Source organism: Coregonus clupeaformis, chromosome 36 (genome assembly GCF_020615455.1).
Source record: "Coregonus clupeaformis isolate EN_2021a chromosome 36, ASM2061545v1, whole genome shotgun sequence".
Lineage (NCBI taxonomy): Eukaryota > Metazoa > Chordata > Actinopteri > Salmoniformes > Salmonidae > Coregonus > Coregonus clupeaformis.
Window position 1 is genome coordinate 23746375 of NC_059227.1, and position 20622 is coordinate 23766996.

At 43.3% G+C, this 20622-nt stretch overlaps 1 protein-coding gene across 8 annotated transcripts in view; it reads left to right on the top strand.

Annotated features, from left to right (window-relative positions):
* Positions 1-19881, top strand: part of LOC121552187 (1-phosphatidylinositol 4,5-bisphosphate phosphodiesterase beta-4-like) — a 127701-nt gene extending 107820 nt beyond the window's left edge. For 7 of the 8 annotated variants that reach the window (XM_045211317.1, XM_045211316.1, XM_045211319.1 and 4 more), the window contains 16 exons: positions 1033-1084; positions 2057-2159; positions 3962-4126; positions 6370-6574; positions 8370-8458; positions 10485-10638; positions 10725-10777; positions 11052-11117; positions 11771-11886; positions 12184-12259; positions 12530-12705; positions 13020-13121; positions 14997-15054; positions 15706-15792; positions 15945-15981; positions 16842-19881. In XM_045211317.1, coding sequence (XP_045067252.1) covers positions 1033-1084; positions 2057-2159; positions 3962-4126; positions 6370-6574; positions 8370-8458; positions 10485-10638; positions 10725-10777; positions 11052-11117; positions 11771-11886; positions 12184-12259; positions 12530-12705; positions 13020-13121; positions 14997-15054; positions 15706-15792; positions 15945-15981; positions 16842-16930 — 1628 coding nt within the window. In that variant the 3' untranslated portion in view covers positions 16931-19881. The remainder of the gene's footprint in view (positions 1-1032; positions 1085-2056; positions 2160-3961; positions 4127-6369; positions 6575-8369; positions 8459-10484; positions 10639-10724; positions 10778-11051; positions 11118-11770; positions 11887-12183; positions 12260-12529; positions 12706-13019; positions 13122-14996; positions 15055-15705; positions 15793-15944; positions 15982-16841) is intronic. The other variant, XM_041864909.2, reaches the window with a different exon arrangement.
* The last annotated feature ends 741 nt before the right edge of the window (positions 19882-20622 follow it).

Here is a 20622-nt window from a genome sequence, read left to right on the forward strand (position 1 = left end):
TTTTGGGGTCACTTGTTTTTAGATGGTTGTAAAATTTGATGGCTCTTTTTTCTATTCGAATAAGGAGGGGGTATTGGCCCAATTCTGCTCTACATGCGTTATTTTGAGTTTTTCTTTGCACTTGCAATACAGTCTTGCAAAACTCTGCATGCAGTATTTCGATTGGATATTTGTCCCATTTGGTAAATTCAGTATTAGAGAGCGGACCCCAAACTTCGCTGCCATATAGAGCAATTGGTTATATAACTGATTGGAACATTTTGAGCCAGATTCTAATTGGAATTTCGATTTTAATATTCCTTTTAATGGCATAGAATGGTCTTCTTGCTTTGTCTCTCAGCTCATTCACAGCCATCTGAAAGCTACCTGTGCTGATGATATTTAGTCCTAGATACGTGTAATTTTTGGTGTGTTCTAATAGAACTGTGTCCAAATATAATTTATATTTGTCATCCTGATTTCCTGACCTTTTTTGGAATATCATTATATTCGGTTTTTTTAGACTAACGGTCAGGGCCCAGGTCTGGCAGAACCTGTGCAGATTATCTAGATGCTGCTGTAACCCCCCCCCTCTCTCTCTCTTTCTGTCTTTCCCTCTCTCTCACACACACACACACACGCACACACACACATTCAACCCTGTAGTTAGCAGATGCTGCCCCATGTCTGAGGGCAATGGGGTTGGAACATATGGCCCCCTGTGAGTGGGCATGTGTAGGGCTGGAGGGGGGTGAGTGCCAGGGGGTGAGAGAGAGGGAGGAGAGGAGAGGATGAAGAGATGTCAGTGAGGTGGAAAAACCCCATTCTCTCGTCTCTCTCCCTCTGGGATTTGCAACAGAAACATTGCAGATTATGACTTTTAGTGGTTGAAGAAATCAACATGTCACAAATGAATTGAATCAACCTGAAAAATGTCATCTGTGTTGGCATAATGTGTGTGTACACTTCAAGAAGAGTATGTGTGTCTGCATGTGACTGTGTGTGTCTGTGCTTTCCATTGTAATAGCACCTAAACTGACTCTCCTGTCTTAGATCTGGCCATGCAGTTGAACCAGGGAAAGTATGAGTACAATGGATCCTGTGGGTAGGTGTTACTGCTGTCCCTCCCTCCCTCCCTCCTTTCTCTTTATCCTCTCTCCATCCCTCCTAGTCCTTCCATCCCTTTCTCTCCACCCTCCTCTCTGAAAGCTCATCAATTAAAGCGTGTCACATCTCATTAGTGGTTGCCGGCGGCGATCGTAACTACTGTCCTCCTCAGAGCCAATCGGATCGCAGGAGACGGCGCTCCTCTCGCTCTGCCACTATCTCACTGATGGGGCTCCCCGCTTTCCTCCTCTTATCCTTTCTATCGCTCTCTCCCTCACTCTCCCTCTCTCTCCCTCTTTCTCTCCTCTCTCTCTACCTCTGTCCTGGGGCTAGGCTTTCACCCCTCATGTCAGATATTTCATATGGGAGGAGATCAGTAATGACAGAAACACCCCTATCTCCTAATGTGCTTTTAATGTGACTCTCACCCTTAACTAATGTCACACACACACACACACACACACACACACACACACACACACACACTCACTCACTCACACACCCCTATCTCTTAATGCGCTTCTAATGCGTCTCTCCTCCTTAACTATTGTCAGATTCATTTATACGCACACTATACATGGAATATTTGCCCTTCTCACTCTCTCAAACACACACACATACACACACACACAGTCTCTCCTAATGCGTCTCCCATCCTAACTCAACTCCCACGCACGCAGGGTAGGATCACAATCATGCTAGTCATCATTAGGATTCAGGCTTACTCACTGTAACAGTGTGAGCAGTAATACAAATGATATCGCACTAATGATCAGTGTGTACTCATTGGTACAACCACCAATCCATTCATCTACAACACGATTTAGACTTAGCTGTTAAAAGATCTGAAAACACTGTACAACACATTTCTAAACACTATACTAGCACGTTGCAGAAAGTGTTTAAACATAGAGTTAGAGTTTGTGTTTTGACCCTGCTCTGCCACCGTTCCTCCGCTCTCTTCCACCAGGTATCTGTTGAAGCCAGACTTCATGCGTCGCTCAGACAGGATGTTTGACCCCTTCTCAGAGACACCTGTGGATGGGGTCATTGCTGCTACCTGCAGTGTACAGGTATGAGGTTAGGGGTTCAAAGTTCACAGGACAGAGAGGGAGATGGAGGTACAGTGCCTTGCAAAAGTATTCATCCCCCTTGGCGTTTTTCATATTTTGTTGCATTACAACCTATTATTTAAATTGATTTTTATTTGGATTTCATCTAATGGACATACACAAAATAGTCCAAATTGGTGAAGTGAAATAAAAAAATATATATATCGGAAAAGTGGTGCGTGCATATGTATTCACCCCCTTTGCTATGAAGCCCCTAAATAAGATCTGGTGCAACCAATTACCTTCAGAAGTCACATAATTAGTTAAGTCAAGTCCACCTGTGTGCAATCTAAGTGTCACATGATCTCAGTATATATACACCTGTTCTGAAAGGCCCCAGAGTCTGCAACACCACTAAGTAAGGGGCACCACCAAGCAAGCGGCACCCTGAAGACCAAGGAGCTCTCCAAACAGGTCAGGGACAAAGTTGTGGAGAAGTACAGATCAGGGTTGGGTTATATAGAAATATCAGAAACTTTGAACATCCCACGGAGCACCATTAAATCCATTATTAAAAAATGGAAAGAATATGGCACCACAACAAACCTGCCAAGAGAGGGCCGCCCACCAAAAAGGCAAGGAGGGCATTAATCAGAGAGGCAACAAAGAGACCAAAGATAACCCTGGAGGAGCTGCAAAGCTCCACAGCGGAGATTGGAGTATCTGTCCATAGGACCACTTTAAGCCGTACACTCCACAGAGCTAGGCTTTATGGAAGAGTGGCCAGAAAAAAGCTATTGCTTAAAGAAGAAAATAAGCAAAAACGTTTGGTGTTCGCGAAAAGGCATGTGGGAGACTCCCCAAACATATGGAAGAAGGTACTCTGGTCAGATGAAACTAAAATTGAGCTTTTTGGCCATCAAGGAAAACGCTATGTCTGGCGCAAACCAAAAACACCTCTCATCACCCCGAGAACACCATCCCCACAGTGAAGCATGGTGGTGGCAGCATCATGCAGTGGGGATGTTTTTCATCGGCAGGAAATGGGAAACTGGTCAGAATTGAAGGAATGATGGATGGCGCTAAATACAGGGAAATTCTTGAAGGAAACCTGTTTCAGTCTTCCAGAGATTTGAGACTGGGACGGAGGTTCACCTTCCAGCAGGACAATGACCCTAAGCATACTGCTAAAGCAACACTTGAGTGGTTTAAGGGGAAACATTTAAATGTCTTGGAATGGCCTAGACCTCAATCCAATTGAGAATCTGTGGTATGACTTAAAGATTGCTGTCACCAGCAGAACCCATCCAACTTGAAGGAGCTGGAGCAGTTTTGCCAGTGGCTAGATGTGCCAAGCTTATAGAGACATACCCCAAGAGACTTGCAGCTGTAATTGCTGCAAAAGGTGTCTTTACAAAGTATTGACTTTGGGGGGGTGAATAGTTATGCACGCTCAAGTTTTCTGTTTTTTGTCTTATTTCTTCTTTGATTCACAAGAAAAAAATATTTTGCATCTTCAAAGTGGTAGGCATGTTGTGTAAATGAAATGATACAAACCCCCAAAAAATTCATTTTAATTCCAGGTTGTAAAGGCAACAAAATAGGAAAAATGCCAAGGGGGGTGAATACTTTCGCAAGCCACTGTAGTTGCCGTTTAATGTAGTTTATCTGCACATAATCACTATATAAAGAAGAAACGAAGAGAGAAAATAGAATCTTGCTTGTGTGAAAACTTAATGGGCAAAAAAGTGAAACACATTTTTAAAGTTGTATTTTATTGTATTCTATTATATTGTTGTTTGACTGGTTGTGTATGCTCCCAGGTGTTTTCTGGTCAGTTCCTGTCTGATAAGAAGATTGGGACCTACGTGGAGGTGGACATGTACGGGTTGCCCACGGACACCATCCGCAAAGAGTTCCGCACGCGTATGGTGATGAACAATGGCCTGAACCCTGCCTACAATGAAGAACCTTTCGTCTTCAGGAAGGTACGGAGGAGGAGAGGATGGAGGGATGGGAGAGGAAAAGAGGACAGAGGGAGGGAGAAGAGAGATGGATGGGAGAGAGGAGGAGCGCAACGAGGCATGGAAGAGGAGGAAAGAGGGATTAGAGAGGAGAGAAATGCCTGAAGATAGAGAAGAAGAAAGGATAGAATATGAAAGGAAAGCTACAGGAAAGAGGGAACAGAGAACATGAGTTAGAATAGAATGGAAGAGAAAACTAGTAGTTCACACAGTGGTGCATGGCGGTTTACTGGTAGGTACTGTATTGGAGCTTAACACCTAAGGGAGGAGGGAGGAGACAGGGAGGGAGGGATGGAGGGTGGGTGAGTTGTGGTTGATCGGGGTGGAGCTGATGTCCCTGTGGTACTCAGAGCTACTCAGTGTGTCTTTACTGCAGAGAAAGAGAGGAGGGGGGGGAGAAGGGGTCGAGGGAAGAAAAGGGGGAACAGAGGCATAGTATGAGGGAGAGAAGGCAAGACAAAGAGAGAGAGAAAAAAGAGAGCAAATAGAGGAAGAGAAGGTTAGGGACATACAGCACATTGGGCGACAGAATGAGGATGAACTAGAATAGAAAACAAAAGTAGGAGGTTGAAGGAGAGAACCAGAGAGAAAGAGGGGAGAAGATAGGGAGAGAGGGGAAAATAAAGGGAAGAAACTAAAGGCGAACGAAAGAATAAAGGAGAGATGGAGTAGAAAGGTAGAACATAAAAGGAGAGAGGGAAGGATGTGGAGAGAAAAGGATGGAAAGAGAAAGCGGGATGTGGGGGGGGGGAGACTGGCTGGTCGTGCGCTCGCGCGCGTGTGTGATAGTGCTGCTCTCAGCAGAATAAGAAGTCTCTCAGCCGTGACTGTGACTCCAGCTCCAACACACACCATCAATCACAGCCTGCTGCCGCAGTGCTTCTGGAGACGTACACACACACACACACACACACACACACACACTGCCATCAGGAAGGCCATCTCACACAGTGCTGGCAAAATACATTCAGAGTTGCACGCACTTATACACAGACGTTCACATGTTTAGACATGCACATACACACATAGACACACACACACACACACACACACACACACGTTATACCCATCTCCTGACTGTTCTTCTCCTTTATCTCTCACCTTCTCTCTCCTTCCATTATTAATCATCCCTCCCTCTCTCTCTCTCTCTCCCCTTCTCTCTTCTCTTATCTCCAAATGCAAGGCCATTCTACACACACACAGCTCCATTCCCTGGATGTGTGTGTATGTGTGCTTGCTGATGAGTTGATGGTTCTGTAATGTCCTTGTCTATGGGCTATTTTTCTAAACAGATACAGTATAAAGCCTATAGACAGTATGTTATCATCACTGCTGGGTATATGCTATTATCATCACTGTTCTGTATCCCACTGTGAATGTCTCTCACACTGTGTGTGTTCGTTCATGTGGGTTTGTGTGTGTGTGTTCCTCTTATATAAAGTGCTGAATGAAAATCCAGTCCTCATAACATGTTTCTGCTGTACTTACTCTATTTGTATTTGTACACATTTTTTGACCCCTTTTCCTCCCCAATTTCGATCTTGTCTCATCGCTGCAACTCCCCAACGGGCTCGGGAGGCGAAGGTTGAGTCATGCATCCTCCGAAACATGACCCACCAAACCGCGCTTCTTAACACCCGCCTGCTTAACCCGGAAGCCAGCCACACCAATGTGTTGGAGGAAACACCGTTCAACTGATGACCGAAGTCAGCCTGCAGGCGCCCTGCCCGCCACAAGGAGTTGCTAGAGCGCGATGAGCCAAGTAAAGCCCCCCCGGCCAAACCCTCCCCTAACCCGGACGACGCTGGGCCAATTGTGTGCCGCCCTATGGGACTCCCAATCACGGCCGGTTGTGACACAGCCTGGGATCGAACCCAGGTCTGTAGTGACGCCTCTAGCTCTGCGATGCAGAGGCCTTAGACCGCTGCGCCACTCAGGAGGCCTCTCTGACTGATTCTAGTGAAAAATGAATTCATCTGAACTTTCTCTCTGTCTCCCTTTCTCTCTCTCTCTCACTATCTCTCTATCCCCCTTCCCTCTCTCTCTCTCTCTTCTCCCCTCTCTCCCTCCCTCCGTCTTGCTCTCACTATCTCTCTCTCCCTCTCTCTCTCCCCCTCCCTCTTTCCCTCCCTCCCATTCCTCTCTCTCTCTCTCTCTCTTCCTCTCTCTCCCCCCTCTCTCTCCCTCCCTCCCTCCCTCTCTCCCAGGTGATTCTACCAGACCTGGCTGTGCTGCGTATAGCTGTGTATGATGACAATAATAAGCTGATAGGTCAGAGGATCCTACCATTGGAGGGTCTACAGGCAGGATACAGACACATTTCTCTACGCAATGAAGGGAACAAGCCTCTGTCTTTACCTACTGTCTTCTGTAACATAGTACTCAAGACCTACGTACCCGAAGGCTTCGGAGGTGAGGAGACACACACACTTACACACTGACACACACACTCCCTTGCTAATACACAGATATACGTTCTGTACAGAATTGTAGGTTAGGGGCAGCAGAGGCTGTGTGTGTGTGTGTGTGTGTGTGTGTGTGTGTGTGTGTGTGTGTGTGTGTGTGTGGGGCTTGGTTCTTCTATCCTTGTGGGGACCTAAAATCCCCCAATGCCCACACAAGGATATTCAAATAAGGACAATTCTCCCTCGTGGGAACATTTCCCACGTCCCCATGAGGACAAAGGTTATTTTAAGCTTAGGGGTTAGGGGTTAGGTTTAGGGTTAAAAGTAGGGTTAGAATTAGGGTAAGGGTAAGGGGTTAGTGGTTAGCTTCAGGGCTAAGAGTTAGGTTTAGGGTTAGGGTTACGGCTTAGGGTTAAGGTTAGGGTTATGGTAAGGTTTAGTGTTAGTGTTAGGGGTTAGGGAAAATAGGATTTTGGAAGTTAATTTAATGAATTGTAGGTTCCCACAAGGATAGAAGAACATAATGTTTGTGTGTGTGTGTGAGTGAACCCCAATTGGCCTAGATACAACACAGATGTGTGCTATTGAACTTTATTGAGCTCTATATTATTCAGTCATAAACACCTGAGTATGGAGAACCTATTAGCCTATACTGAATGGGTCTCCGTGTGTGTGTGTGTGTGTGTGTGTGTGTGTGTGTGTGTGTGTGTGTGTGTGTGTGTGTGTGTGCTGGGAACATGAGCTTCCATTGTCCCTTCCTCAGCTGGTCCTTTGTCTATCTCTTTCATACCACACACACAAGGTCCAATTTATAACTGCATTCAATGTATTCATAGTAGATACTGAAGTGGATGCAGAAGGCTCTGGGGAGAGGGAAGGAGATGAGAGAGGGAGGACAGGAGAGGAGAGGGGTGAAGAAGGCAAATAGAGGAGAAATAGAAAAGCGAGGAAGAAGAAGAAAAAGGGAGAGGAAGAGGAGGAGAGACAGAGGGAAGGACACAAACTGGGTGTCCCTCCCTCTCTCCTTCCTTCCTTCCCTCCCCTCAGGGTGTCCTGCCCTACAGTGTATTCTACATCAGAAGTAATGACACAGAGCAAATGATGATGGTAGCAGAGCTGGTGTAATAGTCACTTATAGACAGACGCGGGCATGGAGATACACAAGATTGACTAGTCGTTAAGCCAAGTCCAGGGGCATGGTCCGGGCAATCATTATGATTATAACCCATAAGCAGTGTTGAAAGGATGTGTGAATGTTACAAATCCAAATAGTGCGAGCGTCATTCTCCGTCTTTTGCAGTAGGCTTTCATAATATCTACTCAAATATATACCTGCCCAGTTTCGTCCAATAGAATGATAGAATGTTAGACTACAGTAGAATGTTGTCATCTTTGCTTGTCTTTCTGGGTATTGACTGTCTTTAGACTTTGAATGACGACGGAACCTCATTGGCGTTGTCAGACATATTCAAGAACATCAACTTAGACATGACAACACATTACATTGAAGTCTTTTCCAGTGTAGTCTAGGTCTGTGACGATACCAGTATCGCAATATTTTTTCTAATGGCAGAAATGAAAACACGAAGCAGACCAAACTCTTTGGTCCTTTAAAAACCTGCTGTATGTCACATATTGTGTGCTATAGCTTGGAAAATAAATTAATGTGACTCTGGATGACAACATAAAGATATTAAATCCGCTTTGTGTTTTGTTTCCTTGCCACGATACTAACAAGTATCGCGATACTGGTATCATCCCCGGCCTAGTCCAGTGTATTGATGAATCTGTCGTCTCTCTAGCCATCGTGGATGCCCTGTCAGACCCAAAGAAGTTCCTGTCCATAGCAGAGAAGAGAGCGGACCAGATGAGAGCTCTGGGGATTGAAACGGTACAAACACCTGTTTGATCAATCAATGTTGGTTTTGTTAGGCTTGCACTGTATACTGTGCATTCGGAAAGTATTCAGACCCCTTGACTTTGTCCACATTTTGTTGCGTTACAGGCTTATTGTAAAATGGATCAAATAAAACATTTTCCTCATCAACCTACACACAATACCCCATAATGACAAAGCGAAAACTGTTTTTTAGAAATGTTTGCAAATGTATTAAAAATAAAAAAATAAAATACCTTATTTACATAGGTATTCAGACCCTTTGCTATGAGACTCGAAATTCAGCTCAGGTGCATCCCGTTTCCATTGATCATCCTTGAGATGTTTCTACAACTTGATTGGAGTCCACCTGTGGTAACTTCAATTGATTGGAAATGATTTGGAAAGGCACACACCTGTCTAGATAAGGTCCCACAGTTGACAGTGCATGTCAGAGCAAGGATTGTGTCGAGGCACAGATCTGGGGAAGGGTACCAAAAAATGTCTGCAGCATTGAATGTCCCCAAGAACACAGTGGCCTCCATCATTCTTAAATGGAAGAAGTTTGGAACCACCAAGACTCTTCCTAGAGCTCGCCGCCCGGACAAACTGAGCAATCAGGGGAGAAGGGTCTAGGTCAGGGAGGTCACTCTGACAGAGCTCCAGAGTTCCTCTGTGGAGATGGGAGAACCTTCCAGAAGGACAACCATCTCTGCAGCACTCCACCAATCAGGCCTTTATGGTAGATTGGCGAGACGGAAGCCACTCCTCAGTAAAATACATATGACAGCCCGCTGGGTGTTTGCTAAAAGGCACCTAAAGACTCTCAGACCACGACATTTACATTTTAGTCATTTAGCAGACGCTCTTATCCAGAGCGACTTACAGTTAGTGAGTGCATACATTTTCATACTGGCCCCCTTGTGGGACTCGAACCCACAACTCTGGCATTGCAAGCACCATGCTCTACCAACTGAGCTGTGGTCTGATGAAACCAAGATTGAAATCTTTGGCCTGAATGCAAAGTGTCACGTCTGTAGGAAACCTGGCACCATCCCTACGGTGAAGCATGGTGGTGGCAGCATCATACTGTGGGGATGTTTTTCAGTGGCAGGGACTGGGAGACTAGTCAGGATCGAGGGAAAGATGAACGGAGCAAAGTACAGAGAGATCCTTGATGAAAACCTGCTCCAGAGTGCTCAGGACCTCAGACTGGGACAAAGGTTCACCTTCCAACAGGACAACGACCCTAAGCACACAGCCAAGACAACGCAGGAGTGGCTTCGGGACAAGTCTCTGAATGTCCTTGAGTGGCCCAGCCATAGCCCAGATTGAACCCGATCGAACACCTCTGGAGAGACCTGAAAATAGCTGTGCAGCGACGCTCCCCATCCAACCTGACAGAGCTTGAGATGATCTGCAGAGAAGAATGTGAGAAACTCCCCAAATACAGGGTGTGCCAAGCTTGTAGCGTCATACCCAAGAAGACTTGAGGCTGTAATCGCTGCCAAAGGTGCTTCAACAAAGGACAGAGTAAAGGGTCTGAATATTTATGTAAATGTGTGTTTTTTCCCCAATAAATTTGAAAAAAGAAAAGAAAATCCTGTTTTTACTTTGTAATTATGGGGTATTGTGTGTAGATTGATGAGGGGGGAAAAAAACAATTTAATCAATTTAACAAAATGTGGAAAAAGTCTAGGGCTCTGAATCCTTTCCGAATGCACTGTAGCTGCTGTAGTCAACTGTTCTATTGTTGGCTACAGCACGTACAGTATATAATCACTGTATGGGATAAGTCTTATGTTGGCTTATGTTGAATTTCTTTGGCTACTGGTTTAGTAGTCTTAGGAGCTACCTAGTGTTGTCACTAGTCAAGTCCCTGGATAATAAAATGTTCTTAGGGTGGGGTAGGTGAAAAGGAAAAATATCACTCAATCTCTCCATCTATATGGAAATGCGATAATGACTTTGTTTTTGCAAAGTGCGTGAGAAAGAATTCCATCCTTAGTCGCCCTCTCTCTCACCCCCTCCCTCTCTCCAGAGTGACATAGCAGATGTGCCAAACGAGAGTTCGAAGAACGACAAGAAAGGGAAGGTGAACGCCAACGTGAAGGCCAACGTCACGCCACAGACCAGCTCGGACCCGGCTCAGTCCTCTAAGTCTGCCCAGAACAACACCACAGAGACCAAGAAGGGTACGACACACACACACACACACACACACACCATCTGAGACCTAGCATTGGTACAATTGAGACGTTTTCCATTTCTCTCTTTGTAGATACAAATACCCTCGTGCCTCATGTGAACATTGATGACTTGAAACAGATGAAGGTGAGAGACTAGCCCCTGAAAACTAGCGAATCTCTAACCATAACCTTCACATTTCCTATGGTTTCCAAAACACTTTTCCCAGTGGTTCTGCAGTTTGTTAGTTTCTCATCAGGTCTGTTTATTCACTTACATCAGTCAGATAGATCCTGCAGGAGAAACAGAGGGGAGAAATGCAGCACCGTCATTCCTTACACAGTCTGTCTCTTTTTAACTCGCTGTCCTTTGATTTAGTCAATTAAATCTGGTTTCAATAATCCGTTTTTCCTCTCCTAAGACGTACCTTAAACAGATTAAGAAGCAGCAGAAAGAACTGAACTCTTTAAAGAAGAAGCATGCAAAGGTGGGTTGATGTTTTAGACTGCTCTTATATTAACAGGTCCCAGAGCAGACCAGGACAGATAATTAATTCTGAGGTCCACACATTGATCGAGAGAGAGAGGCGAGAGAGAGGTCTTTCCATTCGTCATCCACTGTTGTCTGACCCCTGCCCCACACACACACACAGCATCATGTAACCTAAGATGGACAGTGTTTCTCTTTGATCTCACCAGAGACTTGCTAAGATGACCACCCTCTCACACACACACACACACACACACACACACACTAGCTAGACTTCAATCACTAATACATCTGTCCTTATGAAATCCTGTCTTATGCAACAGCCTGTGTGTTTTTGAAAAAGAAATAGGTTTGTACACAAAAGAGATGGACTCTTGTAAGGTTTACCATAGCAACCAGTCTGCCCTCTTTGCCTGTTCTGTTGCATAACAGTTATGACACTCAGACTGATGTTTTAAACAGATGTAGCCTTTAGTTTAATATGTTCTACTGATGTTTTATTGGTGTTAGTCCTCAGCTATATGGCTGACTGTAATGCTGAATTACTTGATTAAGAAAGGTTGGACCAAGCTATCTCCCTTCTGCAATTGTATCTCACCGTAGATCAATTCTGACTTGATATCGTCATTCATATGTCTTGTTTTGTCTCAGGACCGCACCATCATGCAGAAGTCCCACTGCACCCAGGTGGACAAGATGATCGCTCAGCACGACAAGGAGAAGCTGACACAGGAGAAACTGTTGGAGAAGGCCATCAAGAAACGAGGGTAAATATCAGGACCTAAAGGATCAGTCAATCAGCCAATCAATCAATCAATCAATCAATCAATCAATCAATGATAATGAAAAGCTGAAAGAAACATTGAACTTAAACATTCATTCTGGGATATCTAGCACCTGCACAAAGCCATTAGGTGTGAATTAATCTCTCGTGGACAGACTACGTAAATTGAGCAGCGGACCAAATTACGCAAGATTTTAGTTCTGGGTTAACCAAGAAACGGTGTGAATATGTTCTACCATGTCTCACCTAGCTAACAAGTACCTTTCTGTCGTCCCCACAGAGAAAGCAACTGTCTGGAGTTGAAGAAGGAGACTGAGAGTAAAGTGGAGAGCCTGACCACTGACCACAAGGCTAAGGTAACCCTGCAATGTCCGTCATACAAACATCTCTGAGAGCAGTGGAAAATGTTTAGTTTGACTCTAGTTCTCCCTCATTGGAATGTACTGGTTTGTACTGCTGGGTTTAGGTTATTGACATCACAGTGTAGCGCACTAAGGAATGTGTAGTGTTAAAGTAACGTGTTTATTACAGGTGAAGGATATTACAGCCCAGCACACTAAGGAGTGGTCAGAGATAATATAGTATTTAAGTGTTTAGGGTGTAAGTGTATATCCTGTGCCCTACAGGTGAAGGATATTACAGCCCAGCACACTAAGGAGTGGTCAGAGATGATCAACTCCCACAGCAGTGTTGAGCAGGATATGAAGGACATCCACGTGGTCCAACAGTGTGAACACCTCAAGAAACTACTGAGCGGAGTCCAGGAACAACAGACTCTATCGCTCAAACTGATCCACGAACGGTGAGAGATAGAGACGCGCACTCACATGTGCAAGGCGCACAAAGTAAACCCTACATCTCAAACTCATCCACGAACTGTAGCACACAGCCAGAACAACTGACACTACTGCTCAAACCGGGAAATTCTAAGATTTTGCATGGGACAACACACATGCATGATGTATTTTCTAAGTATGATGTCCCTGAATGTCCTTGAATGTCTAATTATCTGATATGTGAACCCATCTTGGGCACTTTGAGCTGTGAGTTTGTCCTGTCAGGTATATGTGTACTTGATAAGGTTCCTTACCAGACTTTGTTGTTGTCCCCTCTCAGCCAGAGCAAGGATATGCGGGCCAACCAGGCCAAGACATCCATGGAGAACAGCAAGGCCATCAGCCAGGACAAGACCATCAAGAACAAGGCCGAGAGGGAGAGGTGGGTCACACTGCCGGGCCCACAAATCACTAACTGAATTATACTGCATGGAGAATATACAGGTAACTGCCAAGATAAAGGAAACACCAACATAAAGTGTCTTAATAGGGTGTTGGGCCACCACGAGCCAGAACAGCTTCAATGCACCTTGGCATAGATTCTACAAGTGTCTGGAACTCTATTGGAGGGATTCCATTATTTTGTGTTTTGTTGATGGTGGTGGAAAACGCTGTCTCAGGCGCCGCTCCTGACTCTCCCATAAGTGTTCAATTGGGTTGAGATCTGGTGACAGACTGCCCTGGCATATGGTTTACATCGTTTTCATGCTCATCAAACCATTCAGTGACCACTCGTGCCGTGTGGATGGGGGATTGTCAACCTATGGGGGCATAGCCATGGTAGCCAAAATAATGGCATGCCCAGCATTTTTATACATGACCCTAAGCATGACGGGATGTTAATTGCTTAATTAACTCTGGAACCACACCTGTGTGAAAGCACCTGCTTTCAATATATACTGAACCAAAATATAAATGCAACATGTAAAGTGTTGGTCCCGTGTTTCATGAGCTGAAATAGAAATCCATACGCACAGAAAGCTTATTTCTTTCTAATTTTGTGCACAAATTTGTTTACATCCCTGTTAGTGAGCGTTTCTCCTTTGCCAATATAATCCATCCACCTGACAGGTGTGGCATGTCAAGAAGCTGATTAAACAGTATGATCATTACACAGGTGCACAATAAAAGGCCACTTTAAAATGTGCAGTTTTGTCACACAACACAATGCCACAGATGTATCAAGAGGGAGCGTGCAATTGGCATGCTGACTGCAGGAATGTCCACCAGAGCTGTTGCCAGATAATTTAATGTTAATTTCTCTACCATAAACCGCCTTCAACGTCGTTTTAGAGAATTTGGCAGTATGTCCAACCGGCCTCACAACCGCAGACCACATGTAACCACGCCAGCCCAGGACCTTCATATCCGGCTTCTTCACCTGCCGGATCGTCTTAAGGGGGAAGGGGGTGCTGAGGAGTATTTCTGTCTGTAATAAAGCCCTTTTGTAGGGAAATACTAATTCTGATTGGCTGGGCCTGGCTCCCCAGTGGGTGGGCCCCTGCCCAGTCATGTGAAATCCTAATTAATTTATTTCAATTGACTGATATCCTTATATGAACTGTAACTCAGTAAAATCTTTGACATTGTTGCATGTTGCGTTTATATTTTTGTTCAGTGTACTTTGTATCCCTCATTTACTCAAGTTTTTCCATTATTTTGGCAGTTACCTGTAGTTACCTGTAGGTTATGTCAGGATGAAAATAGACTATGTAGGTCTTATGCATCCCCTATGAACACCCCTTAAAGATGGAATCCTTAATGGTGAAACTGCCTCGTCCTTTTGTGATATTACAACAACAACGAACCAACGAACACAGTTTTTTCCCTCTTATGCAGAGCGACTTACAGAATGCCTAGAGTGTGCAAAGCTGTCATCAAGGCAAAGTGTGGCTATTTGAAGAATCTCAAATATAAAATATATTTTGATTTGTTTAACACTTTTTTGGTTACTACATGATTCCATATTTGTTATTTCAGAGTTTTGATGTCTTCACTATTATTCTACAATGTAAAAAATAGTAAAAATAAAGTGTTGTGTCCAAACTTTTGACTGGTACTGTACATCACAGAAGACTGAAATATAACAAAACCGTTTGACATAGAAATAAAATTATGAGAAATATTAATAACATTCCACCCATGAAGCCACTAGAGGGCAATTTGGTCATTTGACTGCAGGAAAGGGCTACACTGTATCTGTACTTCTTGATAAATTATAAAAAATCTTATAATCTCACTCTCGTTCTCTTCACAGGAGAGTTAGAGAGTTGAACAGCAGCAACACCAAAAAGTTCCTTGAGGAGAGGAAAAGGGTTGGTGTTCTATCTTCTACTAATTCTAATGATGTGACACTGTCGAGGTGAATCAACTAAGGCCTTAGCCTTGTAATGGTTTGCTTAGCCGATACATGTTGGTGTTGATGTAAATGACTCTTAGTCCTTCCTCCATCTTTCTCCTCTCTCCATCTTTCTCCTCTCTCTATCTCTTGCTCCACAACCTTCCAACATACCTAATTTCCCTGTTGAAATATAAAAATATGAGATACCAAACCCGTTCGCAGGGTTGGTTAACTCTTGAGGTCCCGCTTGTCTCTGCAAAGTTAGGTAAATCTGCCTTTAGTTTGAATGCACCACAGTTATGGAATACCTTACAAAACAAATTACACCTGGATTCCCTGGTGCCGATAAGGCAGTTTAAAACTCAGTTGTTAAATGAGTTCACTGAAGTGTGTTATTGTTTCAATTGACTATTACTTGTAATAACCTGATGTAATATATTTATAGCTGTCTTATAGTTTTTATTTCTGTTGTTGCTGTATTGATGTAATTTGTGTCTTCAGGGCACCATTGTAAATGAGACACTGGTCTCAATTGGGTTCCCCTGAATAAATAAAAGTGAGTAAAATAATACAATAAAATCTTTCTCCTCCCTCCATCTCCCTTCCTCCCTCCCTCCATCTCTAGTTGGCTATGAAGCATCAGAAGGAGATGGAGACACTGGAGAAGTCGCAGAAAGAACAGCTAGAGGAACTGGACAAGTTCAATGAGCAGGTAACTCACCGCTAATCTAGGATCAGATTAGAACACTAATAAATCATAGTTGCATTGTTTGTTGTCATTCCATCATGGCCTGTACATGTATGTTACATGTATGTTCTCTCTCATCCCTTTTATAATATGATTTGCTTGTTTTTGCACCACAGCTTTTGAAATCACATCATGCCAATAAACAGTGTCAAGGTAGGCGCTTCGATCCGTCCCATCTTCCTAACCCCTGACCCCTCTCTCTCTTCTTCTCCTTCCCTTTTTCAATCCACCATCCCTCTCAATGTACCCATCTCGAATCAAGCACTAACACCCTGCTCCAATACTGATAATGCTTCCTTCCTTACGACCTTTCTTGAAGTGAACACAGATCTACCTGTGCGTGTCATTGGATATTCCCAGTCCCTCTCTGTCCCCCCCTTTGATTGGTCAACTTTTCCAACTCCAGTTTTCCTATTTCTGTTCATTCTGTTTGAATCTTCTGTTATCTGCTCTGTTTAGTCCAAGTGGATTCACTATAGGTCCTTTCTACCTGTTAGAGTAGACTGTATGTTATTCTATGAGAGAGAGAGAGAGAGAGAGAGCGAGAGAGAGAGAGAGAGAGAGAGAGAGAGAGAGAGAGAGAGAGAGGAGAGAGAGAGAGAGGAGAGAGAGAGAGAGAGAGAGAGAGAGAGTCTTTGTTTTATTAAACTACATGGCAACCTTTTAATATGCTGCGCTCAGGGTGTCAGCAGTCAGTCCTGTCTACATGAGTCATTGATCATTATGATGAGTCATGGGAGCATTACTAAGCGCAACGACCCAGGAGACGTTCTATTGCTGCTTCACTGAGAGTCTTCCTGACACCTGGATATCATGTCACATTATGCTGCAACACTGGGACAGGACAGGAAGGGTTCGTTTGGGCCAGCCTAGTTTAGGTAGTTGTACTGTTACTGTAGTTTAAATCAGTACAGTGTAGAATTCTGTACCTGTCTCTGGTAGGAGTGTGTGTGGATTCTTGCATTGGGAGGTGTGTGTGTGTAACAGTGTGTGTGTGTGTTGGTTCCCTCCAGGCCAAGGACATCCAGCAGATGGTGAAGCTGGAGGAGGAGATGGACCGCAGACCAGCCACAGTGGTCTGAACACCCCCACCAACACCTGAGACACACACACACACACTAACCCCCTCAAACAACTGACACAGAGACCCAGACACACTCACACACCCCACTACACACACACCCTAGATTCCGCCTTTCATCCTCACCCTGCAATATTGTCATAGTTCATATTCTCTATCCCTGTATATCTCCCTCTGCAATGAACCACTCCCACACAGTCTGTCCTCCCATCTCTGACCACTCTCTCAGTTACAGAGTTATCCCATGTGCTATTCCTAAACCCTTCACTCCAACCACTCCTCCACTCAAAACCCTACGCTGAGAACACCCCAATGCCCCTGTGCTGCGGAGCCATTGGTGCAGACCAGTGATTGACAGTAAGACGAGCGACTGCGGTTGGAAGGTGGGCGGGACGTCCGAAACATTGAGAGACACAACCCACCTCCACCTTTCCATCTCTCCACCACTCTACCACACCCGGATCTGCTTTTTATACACATTCCATCCATCTTTTTTATCTATTTTTAATGGAAGCAATGTTTGCAGATATTATCAATAGTCACTGCACACATACACAAAGATACAGACACACATACACACTTATTATCACATCTGTTCTTTCTGTTGTCATGACGGCTCAAGTCGAAGGTAACAGATCATGTGTTCTGTTGAAACTCTTTGAAGACTTTTATTTTTTATTTTTAATGGTACCAGGTATCAATAACAGCACCAGAATATGGACGGGGAAAATACGTATATATTAGTTAGGAATTTTATGTCAGCACAAAATATGTGAATTATACTGTATGCTACACACGAGTTGAAGTAATGTCCTGAGCACTTTATATGTGGTAGGCCATCATAACTGAATTGGAAAATGTAACAGTGCACTAGGTTTCTCTGTGTTTTGATAAGAATGTAAGACAAACGTTGGATGAACGCTGTTCGGAGAAAACGTACCCAACGTCAGGTAGTCCTAAACACTGCAGTTTGTCCTTCACGCACACTTTTATTTTAATCAAAATATTTATTATATGATTTTATCCCCCCCCTGCTTTGATTCTTTCACACCGCCAGAAGTGTATGCAGGAGGTATGGCTGTATAGACCAGTGATCTTTCACTGGCCTCTCTAGCTACTTCAGAAATAACCAGTTAATGTATTGTACGTGTCAATGGCAAACGTTATAAGCACCCTATAAAGAATGGTCTTCATAAATCTTCATAAACTCCAATGTGGATCCATTTTCAACAATATATACAGTACAATGTGTTTTCATAGACCCTTGAATCCCTATAAGTACCTCAGCCTAATGTAAGTGAAACACCCAGCTAGCTCTGCTTATTTCTCAGTAATTCAAACATTGTTCAAATGATGTGCTCTCTGAGAAGCTCTTCTGACTGTACCTCAGCTGTAATATAATCCCTGTACTGTTCTCGCCTGTCCCATAGCCAAGGAGATTCGGTATGGTAGTAATAGGCTTATTACAACCTTATTACACGGTTATTACATGGTTTTTACATGCTTATTAATATCCCTTTACTGGCCTCTGGTCCAGCTGACAACACGTCGCTTAGCAGCTCAGAACAGTATGTTGTGCGGACGTTTCTAGTTGATTTAATTTAAAACCAGATATTCCTCAGCTGTGTTATCAGTGACGAAGCAAAACTGTGTAGAAAACCACTTAATTGGCTATTGGTGTGAATATCAAAACAAACCATGTCAGGACAGGAAGTACTAATCTGTTGTTGTTGTTTCTGGGTTTGTAGAGACAGTAAGGATGGACTTAACAGAGGTTCATAGCTCGCTGTGTCTCAGCCATAATGACACAGTGGAGTTGGATGGAGTTGTCCCTAACATCTGGTCTAGGGTCAGATATAATTTCATCCCACTTATGGTGAAGGTTAGATCTGGGTAAAGGGTAGCCTAACCTGTGGCAGTGACAGAATTGGAAAGGCGGCCATTTTAGTGAGATATGCATTGTGGGAGTGTTGTTATGAAGTAATCATGGGTACTGTAGTTTGTGTGCATATACTGTGTACACAAACAGACAACTGTGTGGTCAGGCGTTCATACTGCATGGCATTACACTCACAAAGATTGACCAAAACAGATATTACACAAAATACACAATAAGTGACAACAACCCCTACCGATTTGTGTACTTTTAAACTTTATTTCTGCTGTATAATTCTGCTGTAGTTTACTCAAATGGTATAGAGAGAGTGTTGTATATATTGGAATGTATGTAGTTAATTACTTTTGACTAAAATGTGTTCACCGGTGACCCTGTCAATCAAGGGCTGGGGAATAGTGCACTTCTGTTGGTTTCTGGGAAAGACAATTATCAACCACTGAGTCTTCTTTCTTTTCCTTTCTTCTTTTCTCTTTTTTCTGTTTCACTCCAGTTCATTATCTCTCTGTCTAGCACCCCACACTACATGAACGAACACTCTCACCACATATCTAGTGCAGAATTATGAGTTAAGAAAAGTGCTTTTACATTTTATTCCATTGCGTTCAAATGTGCCACTCAATGTCTGCTAGGACGTTTAAATTATTTTACGAATGATAAATGCCAAAATAAGGGGTTATTTATATAAAGGTATATAAATATATATATTATATATTAAATATAGTGTGTAGTTTAAGACTATATTATGTTTGTTAGAGCCTTTTTTGCACTAGTTGAATGTTTCTGTTATGTGCGACTAGTACTACATGTAAACTTTTGCTCTCTAGTTTGTTGAGAAAGCAGATTATTTTTGCAGAACAATGTCGCTTTTGATTTCCTTTCCGATTTGTATATCCTCTTTTTTGTTTTCTATTTTGACTGTAGCTTGTCGGCATACAGACCATCCTGTGAGTGTTTTTGTATTTATATTGTAGGCCTACTGTCGAACTTATAGCAATGAAAATACTGTTGTTACCCTGCTCCTTTAATACTGTTTTATAGTATGTGTACCAATAAACTATCCAGGTGTAAAATGAAACCTGTCCTCTTGGCTCTTTATTTACTGGATTGATGGACTTCGCTCAAATTCAACATATTATGGAATAACGTCTATTTTTGATTCATTCATTCCACATGGTTTCAGGGTTAATGCCGCCTGGTTACAAGGTAAAACAGAAACAACTCAAAGGGTTAAATGTAGGTATTAATTCTGAGTGGTTAAGGTTAGTGTTATGGATTGGGGAAGGCTTAAAACAAAATAATTAAAACAGACTTGCTATTACCATCAGGTGTCATCAGTATTCGCAGTATTCTCGAGGCTTGTGAACTGCATAGTGCATGGTCTAAGCAGCGTTCTGTGACTATGAGCATCATGAGTTGGCTCTCAGTGCTGGGAAATCATTTTTAATTTTTTTGGGTGAGTGCTGAGGAAGGCATATATCGACGTTCTGAGAACCTTTTCAAACGTCCAAAAGAGGTAGAATGTATCTATTTTTGTCCTTATTTTTGTGTGATTTTAGTTCATTGTGATTGTTGTTCCTCTCGCTGTCACAAGTGACAGAAAATGTACTTTGTGCACCTTTTCGCCACCAAACTCTGTACAGGCCTTGAATTCAGACTGACTTTCTATGTTTGGCACAAGTAATTCACTCAAATCGTTTCAGTAAACAGGTGGTTTGGAGTGTTCAAAAGTGTAAGACCTCTGGTTCCTTTTTAACGGTGTGAAACTCTCCCAATAATATCCCTGTGAATGTAAACCGTAATATGATGTTATGAAATT